Genomic DNA, 15,943 nt, shown 5'->3' with positions numbered 1-15,943 from the left:
CAGCCAGGCAGTCATTCCCTCTCAGTTGTTTGGTGTGTGTGGAAATCAGTTACACACTAGGAGGGGCCTCTCTTGCCTTGCCTTTCTTTCTTATAAGGCCATTGTTTCATTTACATTTTTCTAGAATGCTGATATTATGTGGCCTGCCTTTTCATTTTATGTGGTGTTAGAAATGGGGAGTGCTAGAGAGCGCAGTAAAACTTTGTTCTGCTTGCAGATAAATAATTTTCAATTGAATTCTTCGCTAGAAGCTATCAGTGGCCCTCTGGTCATTTGCAAAGGGAGGTTGTACATGTGGATGTAATTAAAAGTGAATTTTGCTTTTAGAGCTTAGCTCATCAAACTTTCTGAAGGATGTCTAGAAATAAGCATTAATAAAACAATAAAATGAAAAATTGCAATAATTCTTGTAGTAGGTGCTTAGCAACAGAATCACAGAATATTGGGTGTTGCATAACCAACTTATCAATCATTTTGTACTGCATATTCCTGTTCACAGATAGTGTGTCTAGCAGTGTAGAATTCTCCAGTTCTTTATGCAACCTAATGTACATCAGTGGTTCTGAACCTTTTCTGATATGCAGACTGGTAAAATAGAACTGGCTTTTCTTGAAGACCTGTACCATGTCTGTTTCATGTTATACAGTATAAATAAAGTCTACAAATCTAATTGTTGATCAGCACTTTTGTGTTTTATTTTCTGTGATTTACTTTATGATACTGTGAGTGTGCAGATGTATACCATTGAATAATAGGATGGCTGATCAATGATGACTTGCAAAGAAATAAGATGGAAAGTTGTTGTGACCAAATGGAAGTACTGTCCCAGAATTTACCTGGAGAGACTGAGGGAAACCACGATAAATCTCAGGATCTCATATGGTGTCCTGACTGAGGATTGAACAGAGCACCTCCCAAATACAAGCCTAGAGCATTACTACTACACCAACCAGCTTGGTTTTATGTGGTATTAAATTTAGAGATATGTTATCACTCATAGTTAATAAGAAATTAAAAATTTTGAAGAAAGGGATACAAAATAATTTAAATTGCCGAGAATTGTTTGTCTGTGTATGACAGAAAATAAATTGTAATTGACTTTCCTTATATTTTACTCTATGCAAAAAGTGTGGTAATCTTTATAGACAGCATCCTGTTATGTACATAATATTTGATTTTTATTTGTATTATAACCATCAACACAACACAGCGAGTGGTATGGAAATTCTTCAATGGAGATAGTAGATGTTAATGTACATTTTACATACTTATTACAAATATAGCTATGCTATTACAACCACAATTTGGTCATCATCAGGCATTAAATGAACATATCAAGTAATTAAACACACTGGGTACAATACGGATCCATATTTGTTAACAGATTGCTGTGTTGTAGCAAATATATCTTGTTAATATATTCACAATATTTAAAAAGGTAAAAGTGATAAGAAATGAATACAGTCTTAAATGATATATGACATAAAATGACATAAAACATAACCATAAAAATTGATATTTAAAATTTCAAGCTAGAAGTTGTGTTAGGTAGCATGCAATCTTTAGCAGACATGTTGGTATGCTGAAGGGGGATGTTGCATTAGTTATTTTTCATTATGTTGTTGTGTAGTTTATAAATGCAATTTCATGGGATTTATAAACTACGTGATGGAGGAATGTCCTTATCACCATAGACTCCTTACTTTTGGTGTATGTTGAATGGTTGTCACAGGTACGGCCATGCTCAACGGATACTTGCCAGGAGATGGTCACAACAAGAGTTCTACAGATGAGAGTCCAGGCAGTGACACAGGGGTTGGCTGCTCTCCTGTAGCAACTCTCTGTAACCTTGGCAACACATGTTTCTTGAATAGTGTTATCTACACCTTGCGATTTGCCCCGGCTTTCCTGCACAATTTGCATCATCTGGCAGCTGACTTGGGTGACCTGACTTCGAAACAGCAGCAAGTGAAAGTAAGTCTCATATATTTAGCGGCCTCCGTAGTCTAGAGGTAACGTTCCCACCTCATGACTTGTAGTACGCGGGTTCAGATACCCAGCGGAGGTCGTCGAATTTTTAAGGGCGGAAAAATTCAGGGAACAAGTCCTCCGGGAGGGACTTTAAGCCGTGGGTCCCGTGTCGTAGCTTTACGGCACGTAAAAGAACCTCATATCTCCAAAGGAGGTCACTGAGCCAAATTAACGGATGTTTCCCGCTCAACAGCAGTCTCTAATACCTCTGGTAGATGGGGGAAGCATTATAGATACCTCTCAGCTAGTAGAGCCGGTCTCGCTGGCTGGGCGGGACTGATGGTAAGCACCAGTACCGGTAGGATATAGAGACTGGTAGAAATCATAGAGGGAAGCACAATGGACCAATACAGGTCTCAGTGCATGGGGAGACCCACTCTCTCCAATAACTAACTAACTAAGTCCCATATATTTAGCTACCGTCTTCTGAATATATATAGCCGTAACCAGTCAATACTGATTTTATGAGGCGTGAGCTCCAGTATGTGTTTCGACAGATGGAGACTTTGGTTTTCCATTCCAGCAGGTTTGGGAGTAGTATAGTAGCTGTTGAGATTGTTTCTTGTAGGGGTTAGCGTGACTAATAATAATGAGTTCTGAATTTGATGATTGGATTTATTAGCACTTCTTTACAATTACTGTTAATTGTAACAGCTGACAAAATGAACTCCTTCTGAATGCCATATGAAGAACTTGTATGAAGAATGTCTCACTAATTTCAGACTGATCTTTGCTGCTATAATTCACGAATGCACTGCCATTTATAACTGCCACATGGCTGGGATAGAAGTCACCATGTCACTACCATGTAACCAGCAGTTGAACTCATTACTCCTCTTGGTAGAAGTACAATGCCTCCATGGGTTAGGGAGAGATTTGAACACTGCTGTGCTCATCTCTGCTTTCTAATCCCAGTGTGCCAGTCTTATAGATGGACCAACACACTGATGCTTTTTGACTGTAGGTGCTTCAGGAGAAATTCATATGTGTCTTAAAAAGGATTGTTTCTCTTACTGACATTGATTGAGTACGTACCTCACGTCTTTCTTTTAGGTTTCTTTGCAGATCATGGTAATAAGGATTTGTGGGACACCGAATCAGTTTGAAATTATCCTTAAATTTGCCACTTTCTCATGGACTTCTTTTCATGTATGATAGCAGTTTAAATATTTTCTGGTTCCATAATATAGCTTGCAGTTATTGCCAACTCTGAGTGCTGCAGTCTGGATGTGGTGGAGTAGAGAAAAAAATTGTTTATATTTCAGAATTCTGCAGGCTGTTCTACTTTTTCACCTTCAACCAGCAACTACTTCCTGTTCTACAGGTTTTCATTCATTTCTCTTTGATCAGCTGATGGCATAGCTTGTCTTTCTGTTCAGACTTTAGGATAGCAGTGTATACACACACGTCATTACAGTACAACTTGTAGATGTTAGGAGTATCAGTTATTTTGTGACTCTCTGATGTGTTGATCTTAATTAGTTGGTTAGTTAGTTAGTTAGTTAGTTAGTTAGTTATTGGAGAGGGTGGGTTTCCCCATGCACCGTGACCAGTTTGATCTATTGTGCTTCCCTCTATGATATTCTACCAGTCTCTATACCCTACTGATACTGGTGCCTACCATCAGTCCCGACCAAGCCAGCGAGTTCGGCCTCTACTGGCTTGGCGGTATCTACAATGCTTCCCTCATCTATCAGAGGCGTTAGAGACTACTGTTGGGCGGGAAATGTTCTTGAATTTGGCTCAGTGATCTCCTTAGGAGATATGAGGTTCTTTTACGTGCCGTAAAGCTACGACAGGGGACCCACAGCTTAAAGTCCCTCCTGGAGGACTTGTTCCCTGAATTTTTCCGCCCTTAAAAATTCCACGACCTAGTACACCTCCTGTTTTTTTGTTGACTTAAAATTCAGTTTGAATATTTGTGTTACAGATTATTTCAGCTGTTTGCCTTGTGTTAGAGCTGGAATAGGTGAATGTTCCCGTTATTATTTATGTTTTCACTGTTTGAACGTTGTGGTAGTTTGTTGAGTTTTAATATATTGTGACATGTTGAGCTATGGATCACCCCTACCTCCCCAGTGGTATGTGGCGGTAACGTAACGCGTTACTATGGTAATAGGCGAGTTCCCGCCCCGCCACTCCCCTCTGCGGTGACGTAACGCGCAACGCTATGTACCCGTAATCAACTTCCTACTTTGACGCACTCATTACGCAACTGGCAAGCACTGCAGCTATATAAGTGAGCTGCACAGCAGGTACCAGTCAGTTCTACTGTGGCAGTCGGCGACTTCAGTTCTAGTGTGGCTACTGCAGAGTTGTAACGTAGCCATCGCCGAAGATAGTTCGAGCAAGCCTACGAGCGAGTGCGTCATCAACAGTTCTCCAGTGAGCAGACTACAGTTGGAGTATAGCAGCCGTCGCGGAAAGAAGAACCGGACGTGTGTGTGATTGTGTAATTGGGAGCGTGTGATACAGTGATACCTAGCTCCCCTACTGTAAACGTGTAGACTACTGAAGACAGAGTGAACTGATTTGCGCATAGGGTTATAAATCGTGAAACCCCGGAACAGTGTTAACAGATTAATGCGATTAGGGTTATCAAGTGTGAAAGCCCGCAACTGTGTAATAATTAATTGTAGCCGTTACTTGTAGATTGTTAAATAAACCAATTAACCATCTCTACGGCGTCTTCAGTAACTCAAGACACGTTACAATATTTTTTATTCCCTGATAGATCTTGAACTTATGTCCAGAGTGTGCTGCTATGCAATACTTATGAAATGAATGTTTTAGTTGTAGATGTAGCATATGTTGGCCTGAATTTGTGGCAGATGTGATCAGTCTGCAGGATAGTGAATACAGGATTCTGGGAACTACTTATTTTCTAGAACCATTATTGTTATATGAGTTTCTATTGGAAAGTTCCCAGGCTAGGCCAAAAAAGAAATGCTTGCTTGATATACTCAGTTTTGGCTGCCATCTCCTTCAAAGTAGTCATTTTGGGAGTGTATGCAGCGATCCCATTGTTTTTTCCATGCTTTAGAAGCACCATGGAAGTTATTTTCCTTAATTCTCTTGAGTACTGCTTGTGATTCTCTTTGAATATCAGACACTGTTTCAAAATGTCATCCCTTCAGTTTAATTTTCAGTTTGTGAAACAGCAATATCACGGGGCTAAGTTTGGCAAGTAGGGAGGTTGGGGAATGATAACCATGTTGTTGTTAGTCACAAACTGTGGTTTTCGGGGATGTGTGGGCGGACGTGTTGTTGTGATGAAGGAGTAGTTTGATGCATGTTCAAATTTTCTGTGGAGATCTCCCTGCAAACTCCATAACTGATCCCAGTGGTGTCTGCGAGATCATGGAATGTTGGTCAACGGTCTTCATGGATGAATTCTCAAAATGTTTTAACATTTTCTGTCATTTTGTTGGTGCTTGATCATCCTGAACATTTGTCATCTTCATCTGACACTCGACTGGCCTTGAAACATGAATGCCATTCAAAAGCCACCGTTTGGCTTAAAGAATGTTCTCCAAAAGAGTCATGAAGCATTTTGGGGGGTTTCAGTAGCAGGTTTACCGTGCTTCACACAGAACTTGATTCAGGCACATTGCTGAATTTTGCTATTTATTACAGAAAAAATGAAACACGGAGTCAAAAAATCACTCTTGTAAAAACAGTGCATGTTCACGGCACGGTGTCATGTGGCAGACTGGTGCAATAGGCTTTCTGAAATGTGACCTTGGCCATCCCTCTCATCTTCTTTCACTGAGGCAGTTAAAAGAGTAACAGTCTGGGAACTTTCCGATACCACCTCATAGCACTGATAGTATTGATCATAGACAATGACATTTCTTAGTTCAGTTTTATCAGCAAAAACACAGTGTTTGCTCATATGTTTTGACACAAATTTGTATTTGACTGATGTTTCGGTAACAACCAGTGAAGTTCGTATTGAGTTTTATGGCTGTCTGTTTGTTGGTTTGTAACATAATAATGAGACACAATGCATAAGGCTATGTTAATACATAACATTATATCCATCCAAAACAAGAAACCCTACCCACCTGCATTGGTGATCATGGTTCTGCAATTTATATGTTGCAGGTAAAGTCGTCATCATTGGGACGCAATGTAACAAGCACCAGTAGTGGCAAGAGCTGGAGTAGCAAGGACCTGCTGTCTCTGGGTGGATCAATTGCCAACTCAGGTGACCCCCTGCAGTCCAAGTCGAGGATACAGGTTGCTACTGAGCGACTTCACGACCTCTATGAATCACTGCATGCTGCAGAGATCAAAGAAAACAGTGATCCTTTCCAGCCAGACATATTCCTCCATGCTCTTAGGTGAAGTTGTTTTCCATTTGCTAAACATGAATCTGAACATACTCTTCTCTCTGTACTGAAGCTATAGAGCAAAGTCCCATGGATCAAGCTGCTCGGCTCCCCTTCCAGCCATACCATATTTTCATGAATATCCTCTGTCTGTGAATAAAGACCACATCCCAGTATTTAAGAAATAAAAAACACAAGTTTATATAATTTTTTAAAAAATTAAAGTTTGCATGTTTAGTACTTACTTACATAATAAATAATGTCTTAAAATCTGAGTGTGATGTTCTATATTCATGTCTGCTACAGTGTTATATTTTCCAGGATCTCATGTCCTGCCATCAGGAGATGCTTTTTTTCTTCTGATACACAGATTGTTTCATGCAGAAACCACCTCCATTCTTTACGACTTGATACCACACATTGGATCTGCCAGTTCCCACATATTCACATACTATTTCTTCTGCTTCAGAAACTGATATATTTTCTATCAGCAGTCCAGTTTATGATTTGTTGTCCCTTTGGTTCTTGGTTTTTAACTGTCAGTGAAAGACTGTTTGGTTACATCACAGATTAACATCCACTTTCAGACTGTAAACTGTGGCTGTGTATGGTAACATGGAAGAAGTAGGAAGTTGTAAAAGTTAAGATAACAGTGGAAATGAGCAGGCCATGGTTTGTTCCCAACCTTGTTGTAAAATAGCTGCACACCCCAGATTTTGGGTGAGAAAATATGATATTTCCTCCATTTTCATAGCCATTACTTTCACAAGAATTTTAGTAAAAGTAACAGTGTTATAATCTTTGCTAGTGACGTGCACTTTAGTTGGTTGACATAGGTCAAAGGGAACTGGAGGATTGCTACAGTAGGCAGACAGTGTGAAGCCTCAATGGCCATCATGCTCACCATCCTTGGGGACTGCTTTTTACTTCACTGTAATTTTGAGATTGAGAATATGTGCAGCTTCGGCTACACTCCTGTTTACTACATTGCACATTGTTTGAGTTCAACATTTTCCTTTCACCCCTGCTCCATGGAATTGATGATGGAGTAAACTGAGGTTTTCATGTGCTGTGCAGGGAGGTGAATCCAATCTTTGAAGGCAATCAGCAGCATGATGCGCACGAGTTGCTGGTGTGCCTGCTTGACACCATCCGTGAGACATGTCGCTTCCTGGCTGAGCAGCACAAGCTGGCCACTGAGCAGCACATGGCGAGTAATAATGCATTGTTGTGTGATCCCCTGGATAAGGCAGTGAGTCTCCACCAGACACCCTCATCAAACAGCAGTAAGTGGGGTGTTCGCAAATCTTGGAAACGGAAGAAAGTCTCATCTTCTCAGAAGAATGCTGCTAACAGTGGACTCCAGAATGGCATTGGTCCAGAACATGCTTATCTGATGAATGGGGGACTGGGCACACATCAGTCTGTCACAGGTGAGAGTAGTTTTCGTGTTTGAGTCTTCAAATGAACTTTAGTTATGCAGTAATCCCTGTAACCTCTAGTTCCTGTTGGCAAATTGTATCTCAGGCGTTGTGTGTTAGTATAGGATTTCCGGAAGTTTTTATGATAGTATGTTATGATTTGTACATGATATTTTTTTCTGTTGTAAAGGGTAGCTTGTAGCTGTTAGTTGGGGTTCTATGAAAGCTGCACAAGGAGGTGGTGCTATACTGTGAGAATTGTATGCTTTGCAACTAGACACACTAAACCAATTACTTTTTCAGTTAGTATAAATGTTGCAAGTACCTTATACTGTGAGATTATTTGTTGTAATATATTAGCTCCAGAGCCAGACTGTCATGATGCTGCATGAGATTATGGCAACACAGTGTGCCAGTAGAGTATTGCATGCACTGGTTGCAGGTAATACTGTTTCTGCCAGTAGTGGGGTCTGCTGGTAATAGTCTCATCAACTGCACCCAAAAAATGCTGGTTTAGAAGAGCTGGAAATTACAATTTTGAATTTTTTTCACTTTTGGATTTCATGATAGGATTGTGAGTACACAAAATGTAGTCACTAGCCAATATTAGAATTACAAAATGTACACTTGTTTATTGGAATTTGTGTGATGTGTGGCTGAGTTAGAACAGAAACAGTATATGCTACTGTTATATACATAGCAGTGTATAACACACAAAATAGGATGGCCCTTGTGAGTCACTCAGTGATTGGTGACATAAGGCAAGTATGCAGTCAACTTAATCGCACAAAAAAAAGTGGGAAATGAAACAGTTTTAATTTTTATTTGTGTCAGTATACCAGCCCAACTGTCCTGTAGCCCCACAAATATGGCTAAGCACCATTCAATTTCAGATCAGCATGCCCACAACAGTAGAATGGGAAGAATAGTACTCTGGTGCCTCAGTCAATGCTAAGATCATTCATAATTGCATTTTTTCAGATAACAAATTAGTTTCATATGTTGCCTATCCTGCTAATGTATAGCAATGAGTAGTCCCATTCATAACTGTTGCTCTGACATTGCTTCTAACAATGTCCACTAGAAGAAGTTAAATGTGAGAAGTTATGACCTTACTTGGTACCTGCTATAGTCCTATCTACCCCTTGCCAGAATTAGTAGAGTAAATGTGACTTCTGTGTATTACCTTTTGCTTTATGTGGACCTCCTCCACCACTAACTTCACCCCGAAAAGTCATAGGCCATAATCATGAAGCCTTAGAGCCTCATACCTGATATCTGAGCTCCAGCCGTAGGGTCTCCCTGTAAGTCTTGTTGAGTGTTGTTCTGCTTCCCAGATGTAATCACTGTCTTGAGCTGTGTCCTATGTTGTTGCTGGTGTTCTTCCTCTTTCTCAGACTTAGCTGCCAGATTGTGCCTTGGTCCCTTATGACATTGTTGCATTCTGTCTGTACCCGATGCCTCCTGAACATCCATCCTTTTTGGGTTCCTTGTACCACATTGTCCTGGCTGTGCCCGTGATGACCATATCCCTTGTGCCATGCCACACCTGCACATCTGGTCATCCTTCTGCAGGTGTCAGCCAGTTTCTTCTGGGACCCACCATTGTCCTGGTTCAGCTTCTTAGGCTGACGGTGGCGCCTTACATCTAGGTACTGATCCTCATGCTGCTGCTTCAATGTTCCAAGAGATTTTACTGTGACCTCTACCTTAGGGGACTTCCTCATGCTCTGCTGTAGACTGCAGTTCTCCTGGATTTACGAGCACATCCATAATTTCTGGCTAGGCCTCCATTGCTTCTTGGCTGACATCCATCAGGGCTTCGATCCTTACATGACTGGCTTACATTGCGGCCGTCAACTCCTAATGTTTAGCTTCTGTCTTGGTATGGTGGGCATCCATCTTGGAGATGAGAGTACTTCAAAGGACCTCAAACTTCTTGTGATGGGAGTCCATCTAGGCTTTGAACTTTGTTTCCAGCCTTGCCATCAAATCTGGGTTGCTTTCCATCTCAGCTTTAATTTGGCCATCATTTGTCCTTGGTTGCTTTCCTTCCCAGCTTTCATTTAGACCATTATATGTTCTTGGCTGGCCAGCCAACAGGTGTTCCAGTATTCGCTCCGTCATTTCTTCCATTTATGTAATATGACAGTATAACAATCAAGATCCAATGCAGTGCCCAATCCAACCACTTCTGACACCATAATATCACATATCGCTATTTCCACACTTTACAGATCACTAGGACATGCTAAGCCTTCTCAGTCTTCACTACTCATATCCTGGCAGTGGATTCATAACAGTCTCCCTGTCACTGCAAATCACACGTGAAGTCTTTTTTTGCACAGCGTAATTCCTTTCTTGCCATTTTTCTGTCACCTGCCAACTCTGGAACTCGACTCCATTCTCTGCTGCAGAGATGTGTTTACTGCATGGTTGCGTAGCAACAGGCGCTGCACAGCCCCATAGATAACGCTGCTTGCAACTCCTCTTCTGTTGTGTGACATCACAGCATACATGATATGTTTCTCTGCTGCGTGTGTACAGGCCATTACTTAGCATTAACTGTTTCTCTGGCTCCACAGTTCGTGCTATGAGCAAATACAGTATATTGTCTAATTTAATAATTATTAATGTGATGAAGGCAAAAGGAATGAATTGGGAAGTGTAAGTATCATGGAGATGAGAAATGTGAACAGTTTATTCAGAAATCCCATAGGAAGGAGGTCACTTGAGAGTTCTAGGCATAGATTTAGGATAATATATAAATGGATCTTAAAGAAATAAAGTGTGCGGGTGTGACTGAATTCAGCTGGCTTGGTGTAGGTCCAGTGCCAGGCTCTTGGCTCTTGTGAATGCATTAATGGAGCTGGGTGCCACAAAAAGTAGGATATTTCTTAATCATCATAGTGATTGTTTAGTACTGTATTTTCAGGCTAGCAACAAAACATCTCATGAGTGGACTGTAAAGGACTAAGTTTACTGTAGAATAATAACTGGATTTATTTTATGTGTTGTGTCTTTATACACAATAAAGGAATCTCAGAGAATGGACAGTCCTCATCAAACTCAATATGTCCTGCAGATATCACAGCCAACAGCAAGGCAGAGACACAGCAACCAGAGAAGAGTGCAGGGAAGAAAGGTGGGGTAGGGTATAACTTTGTGGCCAATGACTTTGAAGGTGTGACAGTCCTGCGCACAACATGCTTGGAGTGTGAACACACAACGGAGCGAAAGGAGACCTTCTACGACATATGTGTTCCAATCATGACAGCAGAGCAGGACAGTGATGAAGGTATAACTGTAATTTCTGCATGTCTCCAGCCTAGATTAGAGTTTTTAAATGGTAATATGAAAGAAAGATGTCTTATAGGCCTGTTGTGTTAGTGTTGACTCTTTCAGATCAGTGTTTGTTAAAATTTGTACTGAAATTTCAGTATTAAATAATAATTTGTGTTTTATCATCATATTAGGGCTAATGCTCTTCTTAAAGATTTAATTGAACTTTTATATCTATATTATACACAGTTAAGTAAAAAAAAATACTCCTTTTTAATATTGTGTTCATAGCTGGGGTATATGATTTACATGAAAATTTATGAAAGCGGGTCTCATGGAACGTATCCCTGTTTACTTGATGAAACCGTAAAAGTGCAACATTCTCCCCAGGAAACGTTGTATTTCCTTTGTGGGATTAATTACTAATAAGTACAATTTTTAATCTATTCTTTGTTTATTTATTAAATTTTGTTGCATTCCATAGCATATTTTCATTGCATGATACAGAAACAGTGAATTTGCAAGAAATTGAGACACTCTTTGCCAAGGTCACAGGTAATTTGTTTAGTTGCTGACATTGGTCATCACACTTACATGGAACAGCATCTCGTCCTCCACGGTTGCAAGGCCACACTGTGGGTCACATGACCTGTCTGAATAAAAGAATTATTCTCATCAAATACAGTAATTTCACAGCAGAATATGGTGGCACATGAATTGCACAATTATGATGAAATTCCTCGGGGAAGCAGTGGATTTGAACACTAAATTCAGGAAGGTCTTAAACAGAGGAAATTTAACAGTGAGGTTTATTGACCGGGGGTTATTGTAATTGAACATTAATGAGGGAATGCCTTAAACTGAGAGAACATTAAATGGACAGATCCACTGTATGACTTTTTCATATGAGGAACACCAGTGTGATACTGGTGCATGTTAAATGTCTGCAAGATGAAAATGTTTGGGACTTCCATGAGGACATGCTGAAGAACCTTATAATTTCATCTCTTCACTAAGTACAGGGAGATCAAGAAGTCACACACATCATATTTAGCAGTTATATATTTTGCTGGTTTAATGCACAAACTGCAAGACATACAACACTTACTGTTAATGTTTATAGCCTTACATCTTAGAAATGCAAAATCAAATCATATCTTTACGACATACACGTATGCTTGAAATGGCTTCCCTGTTCAGCAGTGCTTGTGCGAGCTCTTTTAACTATGTTTGAGGCCACTTTGTGGAACACTTGTAAACTGATGCTGTTAATCGCTTTTGTAATGTTTCTCTTGAGGTCATCCAGTGTATGCGGATTGTTTTTATAGACAATTCCTTTGAGGTACCCCCAAAGAAAAAAATATGCGGGTGACAAATCGGGCGAATGTGGGGGCCACAATCCTTTTGAAATGTGGTGGTCACCAAAAAACTTGCCCAAGAACTGCATGGTTTAATTAGATGTGTGACATGTGGCACCGTCTTGCTGCAACTAACACTTACGTTCATCAACTTCAAGAAGCACAATAAACTGTGTAATGATGTCTTGGTACACTGGGCTGTTCACTCTTGTTTCAAAGAAAATTGGGTGCACTATTCGACGACGTGATGCAGCACACCACACAAAATTTTGGGCATAAAACCTGAAGGCAAGGGACACAACTGGATATAGGTAAGAAGGTAATATTCATGTTCATATGAATCTTGAGTAATGTGTGGGGGTGCAAACTAAGATTCTTCTGGCTCAGGATATTGTTTAGTGGTGGGTGCTTGTGAGCACGATAACGAATCTTCAGGTTCCATTAAATGGAGGTAACTTCTTGACCAGTTGAGACACAACTGATATATGGATTTGGTGATGTAATATGCTTTACCTTTCTCTTGAAATGCGGAAAGTGCACCAGAAGTGTAATTTTGACCCTTCATAGTTCAGTGAGGGACATTGCTATTGCAGGGGACCTTCCTCAGCATGTCAGTGAAGTGTATCAAGCAGCAATTGTGACAAGTGAGCATTTACGAGACCTAAACAAATACTGGTGTGAGCAGTGTCTACGCTACAATGAGGCCCGGCGTTGTGTGCGCTATGAGACTCTTCCGAAGTTACTGGTGCTTCATTTGAAAAGGTTTTCGTCAACATTTGGGTGAGTCACGCACTTTTTGTCATGATATGTCCACTTGCTCCTTGCTGATCTTACAGAACTATATTGCTGAACCCTCTAGAAGTTTAATTTTATACCGCATTATCACTCTACATAAAGCTTTGGACAAAAGCAGCAGTGGCCATGGATCATCTCATGTACTATAAAGATATGATTGTGATTACATGGCAACCAGATCAGACGAGTGAGACATGGAGAAGGGTAGAGAGATAAATAGATTTTATGTAGGCCTATAAGACAATTATGCCCATTTTTTTGTACGGATGTGAAGATTTGTCATGTATCTTCTTTCTCTGGCATTGTTTCCACAAAATGGTAGGTGAGTGGATGACACCCTCAAAGTATTTACAGTGAAACCTCAATTTCACACTTCTTAAGGGAGTGCCTAAAACAAGTGTAAAATCAAGGAAAGTGCAATTTCAGTAGAATGCAAATTTTGCAATATAAAGAAAACTGTGGTCTTTATACCATAACTTTGGAGAGTCATGTAAAATGTACATGAGTGAACTCTTAACAATGTAAATGAAAATGAAAATGTGGTTCTTGGTATATTTTTCAATGCTTTATGAACTGTTGTGTTTATCTAACATCAGTAAGATGTAAGATTTGAGGCTTTCACGGCAGTGACTATGAAGAAAGCAGTCTTCTGGGATTTGGCACCGTGTATATGTGGTGTTAACCGACGTTTCGGAGGAATGTATTGCCTCCATCTTCAGAGTAGAAAGGAAAATATAAGAAATCTGCAAGCGAAGAGACCATGAGAACCGGTAAAAGCAGTAAGATGAGTTGGTGATGTAACTGGTGAATGGAAAGGATGTGGAAGGAAGCAGTTATGGCCTGTGTAAGATTTGAGGCTTTCACGGCGGTGACTATGAAGAAACTGCGTTACCGTGTCTCACGGTGTTGTCGCTTGCAGATTTACCTATACTTTTTCTTCAACCCTGAAGATGGAGGCGATACGTTCCTCCGAAACGTCGGTTAACACCACATATACACGGCGCCAAAGCCCAGAAGACTGCTTTCTTCAGTTATGGCCTGTTCCAAGGCACTGCCTCAGCATTTGTCTGGAATGACTGGTAGATATTGTACCTATCTAGGCATACTATTTCTTCAACCAGTCACTTCTTTTGTTTCTTTTCTCCTTGAGGTTTCAGTCTGTATAATTTGTTTTCAACTCTGTTGAACATTAGAGTAATGTTGTTTTTAGTATCAAATGGACATACATACTTACTGGCTGCTTCCAGTCCTTTCAGTGCATCCAAGAATGTTGCTTTATTTTTTGCAACTTCCTTTTCCCCTTCTGGTTCTTCTTCTAGCTTAATTAGATGTTGATCAAACACCTGGTCATCACTCCAGACTCCACAGACCTTGAGAGCATGGTCACATGTTGTGTAGTCCTCAGACAGCACTCCAAGGGGTTATAGACTGCCAGTCATCCTCTTCACCTTCAGCGAGTCACACTGCACTGCTATGATCTGCTGACATGATCAGTCAAAAACCTACACTTCATAAAGGAGTTCTTGATTGTAGGAGGTGTTGTCAGTCTCCAAGATTCTGCTGTTAAACGCGCTGCAGACAACACATCCAGCTTCATCTGTGCAGCATCTTGGAGCAGTCCCCCATCTATTGTGGCTACAGTCTTCGAAATCAGCTGCTTTCTGTAATGGCATGGATGATTCTCAAATATATAGACTATGGCTGGGTGGTATATTTAGCTGGAAGAAATAGAACTTTGATATTGCTATGAAATGTACTGTTCTTCGGATGAGCAGAAGACTGATAAAAAATTTGTGATTTTTAGCAACCAGTTTTCTAAACTGTTGTGTGAGGTAATATTAAAATCAAAGAATATGTGTGAGCTTCATGTTTTGTAGGTAGCTTCTTGACATTCTTGAAGCAACATGAACATCTATATTTTCCAACTGCCAGAGTTTAGATTGAACTCAGGTAATGCTTACTACCATTCAGGCCAGAACCTTTTGTCTTCTCATCTGCTGTCCAAAAACATAAAAATTAGAATATACAAAACTATAATTTTGCCTTTGGTTCTGTATGGGTGTGAAACTTGGTCTCTGACATTTAGGGAGGAACATAGATTGAGAGTGTTGAGGAGAATATTTGGACCGAAGGGAGATGAAGTGACAGGTTGGAGAAAACTGCACATTGAGGACCTTCATAACTTGTACTCCTCTCCAAGTATAATTAGAATGATCAAGTCAAGGAGGATGATGTGGGCAGGGCATGTAGCACGAATGGGGAGACTAGGAATGCATATAGGATATTGGTGGGAAAGTCAGAAAGAAAGAGACCACTGGGAAGACCAAGGCATAGGTGGGTGGACAATATTAAAATGGATCTTAGAGAGCTAGGATGGGATGGTATGGATTGGATTGATCTGGCTCAGGATAGGGACAAGTGGAGGGCTCTTGTGAACACAGTAATGAACCTTCGGGTTTCATGAAACTCTGGGAAATTCTTGAGTAGCTGCAGAATTGGCGGCTCCTCCAGAAGGGCTCAGCTTCATGAGTAAGTAAGTGAGAGTGGTAGTTTAGCACTGCCATCTTCATTGCATGTGAGGAGCACAGCAAGTTGCTGTTTAGATTTTGTACCGCCATGGCAAATGTGTCCTTGAAAAGTGAGGGTTTTGCTAGGTTGAAGACTGAAAAACAGACCTACCTCATCAGCATTATTTATGTCACGGAGGCCATATCCATTAATT

At 40.4% G+C, this 15,943-nt stretch overlaps 1 protein-coding gene across 1 annotated transcript in view; it reads left to right on the top strand.

The window, feature by feature from the left end:
- LOC111864271 (ubiquitin carboxyl-terminal hydrolase 1) overlaps nucleotides 1-15,943 on the top strand; it is a 31,150-nt gene that overhangs the window by 11,816 nt on the left and 3,391 nt on the right. The window contains exons 3-7 of the mRNA XM_023851400.2: nucleotides 1,733-1,974; nucleotides 6,139-6,377; nucleotides 7,443-7,798; nucleotides 10,872-11,084; nucleotides 13,020-13,206. Of these exons, the coding sequence (XP_023707168.1) occupies nucleotides 1,733-1,974; nucleotides 6,139-6,377; nucleotides 7,443-7,798; nucleotides 10,872-11,084; nucleotides 13,020-13,206 (1,237 nt within the window). The remainder of the gene's footprint in view (nucleotides 1-1,732; nucleotides 1,975-6,138; nucleotides 6,378-7,442; nucleotides 7,799-10,871; nucleotides 11,085-13,019; nucleotides 13,207-15,943) is intronic.

This window comes from Cryptotermes secundus, unplaced genomic scaffold (assembly GCF_002891405.2).
Source record: "Cryptotermes secundus unplaced genomic scaffold, Csec_1.0 scaffold33, whole genome shotgun sequence".
NCBI lineage: Eukaryota > Metazoa > Arthropoda > Insecta > Blattodea > Kalotermitidae > Cryptotermes > Cryptotermes secundus.
This window is presented reverse-complemented; position numbering and strand designations above follow the sequence as displayed.